This window comes from Trichechus manatus, unplaced genomic scaffold (genome assembly GCF_000243295.1).
Source record: "Trichechus manatus latirostris isolate Lorelei unplaced genomic scaffold, TriManLat1.0 scaffold00074, whole genome shotgun sequence".
NCBI lineage: Eukaryota > Metazoa > Chordata > Mammalia > Sirenia > Trichechidae > Trichechus > Trichechus manatus.
In genome coordinates this window covers 7,301,020-7,309,746 of record NW_004444010.1, presented here as the reverse complement: position 1 = coordinate 7,309,746, position 8,727 = coordinate 7,301,020, and the positions used below count along the sequence as shown (strand labels likewise).

Sequence of the window (8,727 nt, the reverse complement as noted above, 5' to 3'; positions counted from 1 at the left end):
TAATATAACCCTTTCTTCTTCCAAATGATCTCATAGCTATTTATTGAGAGGAAATACCAAATGTTTATTTATTTATTTTTTTTAAGGAGCGTCTTCGGTCCTGATGATTCATGTTGATATCATTTTCCTCCTAACTCTGAGATAAAGCTACACCCCAAGTGACATGCCGGTGTCAGAACAATTCCTGTCCTGCAGGAGGTTCTGTGACCTTCTTTATTCCCCCTTCACAGACGTCCTTGAGCCCTCCAGACGGATGTGAGCGAGTTTTTCAATCCTCATGCAAAACAACCATCTAAACATAACAGATGACATCAGCTTGGGCTTTTCAATTCCTGGATGGCAGCAGCGTGTTAATCCAGCCTTCATCCTGGATTTCATAAACTAAAACAAGAGAGCCTGGCAGGAGGACAGCGCTGCTGCTGGGTTGAGGAAATTGATGACGGGGAAGCATGCGGGCAATCCAGTGTATAAAACTCATAAACGTGTAGGCAGAGGCTCAGCTACCACTTTGGAAGCTGGACGGCTGCTTCCCACCAGCAAAGACCACGACGCAGGAAGCTGAGCCTGAGCCTGCTGGGAGACATGAAGAGCTTCTTGCTGCTAACCGCTCTCCTTGTACCTGTGCACCTGGTGACGGCCTGGAGCACCAAGTATGCGGTGGATTGCCCTGAACGTTGTGACAGTAACAATTGCAAAAGCAGCCTGAGCTGCAAGAGGACAGTGCTCGACGACTGTGGCTGCTGTCGCGTGTGTGCCGCAGGGCTGGGCGAAACTTGCTACCGCACAGTCTCGGGCATGGATGGCGTCAAGTGTGGCCCGGGGCTAAGGTGTCAGTTTTACAGTGAGGAGGATGATTTTGGTGACGAGTTTGGTATCTGCAAAGGTAAAGAGTGACCCCTTGCTTCTCCCCGCACAGGGCCAGCCGAGGGCTTTTAGCCAGCTTGGGAGGTGAGGAAGCTTTCCTCTTAACTACTAAGAGGGAAAATGCACTTGGGTTATTGACCCAGAACAGGCATTGTCAGAGGCAGAGGGAGAAGCGGAGCTCTGCCTGTAGCCATATAAATCAGTATGCAGGGAAGCACAGAAAGAGATACAGTATTTTCACTCATAATGTTTAGGAGATTTAAGGAAAAATGTTGCAATGGAAGATTATGCTGCCTCCTTCTCTGGAAACTTTAAAAACATGACAGGTAATCCATTATGGATGGTTGAGGTGCCATCTCCTCTGCCAGGCAGTGATTACAGAGGTCTTCACTAGATAACCTCTTGGAATGGTTTCTAGCCCCGGGTTTTAGTGATTCTTTGATCATGACGGGGTTCACAGGGTGGAGGGCATCGCTCAAGGTCAAATATTTCTGATGGAGGCTAATGTACTTTATGGAATAGAGTGGGCTTATGACATCTAACCAAATGGCTCAGATTTTTGGAAGAGGGTACCCTGAAGTGTAAAACAGACTTCATTCTACTTTATAAAGGTTTTGGTCATTTAGAAAAAGTAGATGGTGTAATGCAAGCAAAAATATCAGTAAGGAAACATAAAAATCAGAAATCTGTAAAGAATGAGGATGGCAGTCTTCCATAGGCATAGAGGAACTTTATTTGGTTGAAATTTATAGCTAAATAATGTAGTTCAGTGTTTGTAGAATTTATTTTAAAATTAGTTACTGTAGTTTAAAATGTTCAGAATTAAAAAGAATGGTGATTTTAAATTACCAGCCCTGGTGGTGTAATGGTTAAGAACTTGGCAGCTAATCAAAAGTTTGGCTGTTCGAGTCCACCAGCTGCTCCTTGGAAGCCCTATGGGGCAGTTCTACTCTGTCCTATAGGGTCACTATGAGTCGGAATTTACTCGACAGCAACGAGTTTTGTTTTGTTTTTTTTTTTAAATTTTTTATGGATACCTACTGAGCTCATCATTAAGAGCTGTTATTGAGATGTAACATATATTCTGTAGCCCCATTCATCAGTTTTATAATACAAAGAAGCTTTTAAAATTATTAAAAAGATTGGGAAATTTTAAAAATAATTCTTATATTTTAAGTATTTGGTATAATTGTATTCTTTTATGCGTGATAATCACTCATTATTGAGCTAGTCTCAGCTAATCTCATTATTTCTCCTTTTAGACACATACTGTATAAATTAATCTCCTTTTAACCCACAAAATATACTAAAGGTTAAGAAATAAATGTTTGAACTACTAGGAGAAATTTAGTTTTTGTTTATAACCAATAAAAGGTAGAATACTGATGAAACATTTCCTTTGGTGAACATACGCGTTTCTTTCGACTTACCAGGATCTGTAGTTTCTGTAAATTACAGGGCTTATCAGCCAAGAAAACAGTACTTCACATACGGAAATTGGGGAGGAAGTGGTTAACACCATCATACTTATGATATAGCAAGAATATGCAGTGGATTGCTTTTTCTCTTGGCAAAAAAATTTCCTTGTAAATGTACAATCACTGTAAGTAAAGAAACAAGCTGTAAGGCATCTGGAGTCTTTAGTAGTATGATACTTCACTGAATGATCAGGGTAGATGCTAATGAGCTATATTTTTAAAGAGATCTAGACTTGCTCTTTTCCCACATCCTTCAGATTGCACCTGAGCCTGGTTTTAAACATTTTTCTTTCTGCTAGGCAGAATAAACCTATGTGAGCCTCAGCAACTCTAAATGGAGATCTTCTATTTTGCTGCAGGCAAACTCCCTCCTTGAGCACTTCTACTGAACACCCACGTGGAAACTGTACACTTCAGCTGCATAGCCAGATGTTTTCTAAATATTCAGATGTTTGGCATTGTGTTGCCCAGATCACAATCAACCAGCCAACACATATTTATTGAACACTTACTATATGCCTGGCACTGCTCAGAACATCAGAGGATACAATAGGAGTACCACTGGGAATTTGACCAACATTTTTGTTTTCAGTATCATGAACATCACTGCAGACACAATCAAATCCTGATCCTGTGTGATTTTATGCAAGAGGCTTTTTCAAGATCCCTTTTAAGGACTAGTCTTCCCAGCAGGGAGAAAAGTGTTTGAAACTAGGCTCTTCCGCAACCTGAAAGATGCTGAAAAGAGCGATCTAAATCTCTTTAAAAATACATCTTCTTAACATCTATCTTGATCATTCAGTGGAATACTAGATTGCCAAAGGCAGTCTAGTACTTACAGCTTGTCTCTTTACCCATATGTGATTGTGCCTTTACAAGGATATTTTCATGCCAAGAGAACAAACATTCTACATCTATTCTCCTTGGTTCTTAAAGACTGGTTCATCTACGGAGATGTCATTTATTTCATCAAAACCATGCATTTTTAATAAACGAGTTTATCCTCTTAATCTTAATATAGGATGTTTTAGTCCAAGTATAAGAACATCGGAACTCTAAAGCTTCTAGTTTTGGGTAGGTATATAAATAGTTAACCCTCAGCTTTCTTGTTCACTTAGTGTATAACATCTTAACTTTGCAGAGGGTTTTACTAGTGAATCCTAACAACTGAGGAAGTGAGATAAATTGTACCACCGTTTGACAGATAAGGAACTTGAAAGGAGTGGGAGTGGCTCCCTAGAGGATTGATCATGTCAACTAATTAATTGGTAAACTGGATGACAGTCCTCTTAGTCCTGCTAGTTCGAAGACCCTCCTTATGCATTTGAAAGAGTACATTGTCTCAGTATACAGTGAATTCAAAGACAACATCACACATCTTTTAAACTCTTTGAGGAGCTGACGGATCTATTTGTTCAATTTCCCACCTTCATTGAGCTGTTGCAGTGGTAACCTATGACAACCTGCTAATGGGTATTTAAGCAGAAAATAAACAGAATTACGACTGGGCCAAGGGGACTGGTTATGCGTAACTGCCTTCAACTAAACTTTGCAGCAAGGCATTACAGCTGAGCCTGCAGTCCATTTTCTGGTCTTAGTGTTCTGAGTGTCTTCAGATTTTGTACTTTGTGATATAAAGATTCAAATTTCAAAGCTTGAGTTTTTCGAGAATTGGGTTTTATTTTACTGCCAAGATTCCTGAGATTTGTTCAAATCCTAAGGCTGTGCCTACAGGAGCTGTTAAGATGGGGCTTATGCACATCAGCCCTCTCTCTTAACCCTTTCCTTGCCCTCAGACTGCCCCTACGGCACCTTTGGAATGGAATGCAAAGAGACCTGCAGCTGTCCTTCAGGCATATGTGACAGGGAGACCGGCAAATGCCTCAAATTTCCCTTCTTCCAATATTCAGTAGCCAAGTCCTCCAACAGGAGATTTGTTTCTCACACAGGTAAGAATCGATTCTGTATAAACACTGGTATCAGAGTCTCATTTTCAGTTTGAAAACTTGAGAAAAATATCAGTGAGTAGAATTATTGTTAGGTGCCATTGAGTCTATTTCGACTCATGGCAACCCCATGTGACAGAGTAGAACTGCCCCAAAGGGTTTTCAAGATTGTAATCTTTATGGGAGCGGATTGCCAGATCTTTCTCCTGTGGAGCCACTGGGTGGATTCAAACTTTGGACCTTTCAGTTAGCAGCTGAACATTTAACTGTTGTACCACCATGGCTCCTTGTGGGTAGAATAAGATGTTAATTTGTATGATTTTGTTTTCTGTATTTCACACAGGGGAAGGATGGGTGGTTATTGCATTTGGTTGTTATGGCTGTTTTTAAAAAGTTTGCATTAACCGTTCTGAGGATAATGTACCCAGTATATATGAAGGATAAATATGATTAATTACTAAAGAACCTGTAATTAAAAAAATAACCAACTGAGATTCACAAAGTTCTTTAAATTCTTTAGTGATCTGTTTTATATACTTAGCGGACAAAGCTACTTCTCTCCCAACTTCACATAGAAAAAATACTCAGGAATTTATTGGATAAGGTTTAAGCGCCAAGATAGAAAATATAGAACATTTCTTTATTTTTTTGAGCCAAATGGAGACACTTAAATGGAATCATTCCAAGCATGCATTTTTATGGAGAGGGTGAAAGAGAGTATCTGTGATTGAAATTTGGGAAGTGAATGTAATTGTAGTTAATACCATGTGCTTCTTGTTAGTCCACGTGTATTTCTTCCACAGGTTGTTAGGAAGTGAGAAATACACAGCTTGTAAGATGGTGGGAGGCACATATTTGGTTATCTGGTTGAATAAATGGTCACTACAGTAAGCTTCATTAAGTTGAACATAACTCATTTAAAACAACATGTAGCCACAGCAACTTCTAATATCAACAAACTAGTTGTTGATCCAAATCCATTTTATTTAGGTTTTTTTCCCCCTGGTCTGTCATACTTCAAATTAATTAAGATGTAAAATATTTGGCAAATGTGCGTGTTTTTCCAGCTTTACCTCCTTCCTACAGATGGGTACAACCAAGCATATTAAAATGAAGGGGAAATATTGTGCATTTAAGTGAACTATTTGAGTGTGGCTATGCCCTTAAACATTGATGTAAAATGAAAACTTCTTTTTACCTGTTAGGGGGGTATCTTTGTGAATATTTGATGGGGAAATGGAGACATTATAAACATCTTACATATTTATGATTTGTCCCTATAGTCATTGAAAAGCAAGATAGAAAAGCACTGGATTTCACAAGAGCTGAAATTTTTTCTTTTATTGTTGTGGTGAAATTCATATAACATAAAATCAATCGTTACAGTAGGCAGTTTGGTAGCATTAAGTACATTCACAATGCTGTGCACTGCACCACCACCTCTATCTAGTTGCAGATCATTTTCATCATCCTAAAATAAAACTCTATACCCATTAAGCGGTTACTCCCCATTCTCCCCTCCTCCCAGTCGCTAGCAACCACCAATCTGTTTTCCGGGACCTGAACAGTTTCTGAATAGTTAGATTGCTTTTAGTACTGGTTTGAAAGCTATCATCTCAGTATAGCTAGGTGCTTTGAACACTTGCAGCTTCTTTTTGTCTTATTTTGCTTTCTTAAAACCACAAACTAAAAAGTATTTTGAGGGGACAGCTCACACATTTAAGGTCAGATCTAAACCTTTCCCACCTAGATAGAAAGTTGAATCCATGATGACTCTTTGTTGGTGTCTGGGGTGAAATCTATGGGGAGCTATGAGCGCACCTTTGAAATAATCCTCCTTGACGGGAACCCTTCTTTACGTCTTGCCTGTGTCCCTCCTGCTGCACATGACAAGCTGCGTTTCCTCTTGGCCTGTCTTCACTGGGCTGCCCTGCAGTGTCTTTCCTCAGGCCTGTCACCCTCTCTCATTTGCTTGCAGATTTTACAAATGTCTTTACTGCTATATGATACAGATTTATTTCTGGGTGAGAGTTACATTATAAGTTACACGAATATATTTCTATACCAAAATTAGGTATCAAGATCCTTACTAGAAATTTATGGAAAAACAGTCGATTTTCTCCCTTCTCTGACCTAGAGTGTTTCCTTTCATTGGCCACAAAAAGTGATACTAGCATAACCTTGGTAAACCTCAGTCAAGTTCTGAATGGAGAGCATTATATCCTAAAGATTGACGGAGAGACTTCCTAGGAGCCCCCATGCTCATTGTGTCTTGGCTATATGAGGCTTCCTGGGGTTTATGTGCTGTAGTTTACAGGAGGGGGGCTGGGGGTCTCAGTCCTGCCACAGGCTTCACATCACTCTGCACAGACCTCTTTGGGACCAGCCTTTGAGAGCAGGTTAAATGGCTCCGAGGTTTACCAGCACAGGGATTCCCCGAGGTTCCACACCTTGATTGTGTGAGATCATCTTCTCCTACTTTCTAATTGTTGACTGCAACATTCCTGGAAAGTGGGCTTCTACTGGAATGTTTCGAGAATTTACATGCATTCGTGCTAGTCCTTATAACACCCCATTTCAGGATGTGCACTGCTGAAGCAAACACACCTCACTACTCTTCGAAGCAGAACATTTCATTTTAGAAAATAACTACATAATACAAACTTTTACATAGAGATAAGTTCTGTCCTTTGGTCTGTCTTCTACCTCTTGGAGCTACATCAATAAGCTAATCCTTTTCCCATATCATTTAGTGTAAACATCTTACATAGAGATCTATTTTTACAGCATTTGCTCATTCAAGAAATATTTACTGAACACCTACTATGTTCCAGGCACTGTTATAAGTGCTGGCAATGTAGCAGTGAACAAAATAAAGTCCCTGCCTTCATGGAGCTGATATTCCAGTGGTGGTCAGAGATAATACAGAGAAAAAAAAAAAGACAAATACCATGCTTAAGATAACATCAGGTGGTGGGTGGTGTATGAAGAGAAATAATTCAAGGGGGTTCTATCTTAGACCCAAGGTGCTAATTTAGATGGAGTGGTGAATATAAGTAGCACATAATCTTTATATATATTAAACTAAAGATTTCATTATGAATTCCATTGTTAAAAAAAAAAAAAAGACAAAGCTTTGTTTGATCTTGGAGTTATCAACATTTCAGCATGATTTGTATTCCTTCTAATTTCAGAGCATGATGTGGCATCTGGAGATGGAAATGCTGTGAGGGAAGAAATTGTGAAAGAGAATGCGGCCCGCTCTCCTGTAATGAAATGGTTAAACCCACGCTGATACTGATGGGATTTCCAAGTGAAGGCATTACTTTCATGATTGTTCAACACACAGGCAACATTTAGGAACTGTCTAGATTATAGCATATGGACGTATAATTTTTGGAGACCAATTGCAATTCAGGGTGGGCCCAGAGGAAAAGAAGTAGGCTACTTGCAATCTGTAAAATGCATATGACTGAACACTTTTAGATATTTGTTGACTATCTGAATGCTGAACATATAGATTTGTTAAGTATGTGTATAGTATTACTGAAGAACTACGAACGTCATTTAGATCACGTTAACATGAAGGCAGGTCAGTCAAAGCGAAATCTAGCCAAAGCCGAAGAGCATGGTGAGCCTGAGTGTTCTTTGACTGGGATGTACATTAATGTTGGGATGCAGGATGAAGGAAGAGTTAGGAGCAAGGGAAGGTGGGGGTGGGGGCACAGGAGTATAATATTTAGCTCTTCTTTGTGGCAGTTTCAATAGAATTTAAATGTGCTTTTTTACTTTGGGAGAAGTCAGACCAAAACAACCAGAAAACCCCTGAAGGAAGTGGGATGTTTGAAGCTGGTGGGAATTTGAGTAACCGCCTTGAATTGAGGCTGGTTTCAAAGGGCTGCTAATGTCGTCCCCAGGTTACGTGTATCTGAGGGATGATTCTGTGGCAGATGGCAAGCATACACTTCCATACATGGTTTTAAAGAATGCAACCTCAGAGGTAGAGCTAGGAAGTGTTTTGCCCACTTGTGAGGGTAAATATTTATATATTTTTGTACAAAAATTTTTTTTACTATGAGTCATCCTCCATACTCTACCCATATTTATCATCCTCTTGAGGAAATGAACATATTATGTTGTTTAAAATGGTTAGATAAAGATGTAACTCTATAAAGTTTTCAAACATTAGAGCCATTGTAAATTTATTATTAATAATTACAATAATATTAACAGTAATAAACATAAGAGAAACCCAGAAAAATGCAGTCACTATGGGTTTATAAATTGTCAAAAATGAACAACAGAGAGAATTTATTTAAAAGTAGATGTAGTGACTTAGATGAGTTTTAAATTTAAAGTAAAAAATAACTTCTTAAGAGGTTTGTAACCGAAGAGTCAGTTTTCAGCAGGAAGCAAGTCAATTTTAAGATATGGTTCGT

The 8,727-nt window shown here is 39.1% G+C and overlaps 1 protein-coding gene across 2 annotated transcripts; it reads left to right on the top strand.

Annotated features, from left to right (window-relative positions):
- Positions 1-582: 582 nt before the first annotated feature.
- On the top strand, positions 583-8,276 carry ESM1 (endothelial cell specific molecule 1). Of its 2 annotated transcripts, XM_004380464.2 has the most exons (3): positions 583-883; positions 4,139-4,291; positions 7,483-8,276. In XM_004380464.2, the coding sequence occupies exons 1-3, from the start codon at positions 583-585 to the stop codon at positions 7,581-7,583; spliced, it is 555 nt and encodes a 184-aa protein (XP_004380521.1). In that variant the 3' UTR covers positions 7,584-8,276. The 2 variants fall into 2 exon arrangements, with proteins under 2 accessions (XP_004380521.1, XP_004380522.1); XM_004380465.2 differs by lacking the exon at positions 4,139-4,291.
- Positions 8,277-8,727: the final 451 nt, after the last annotated feature.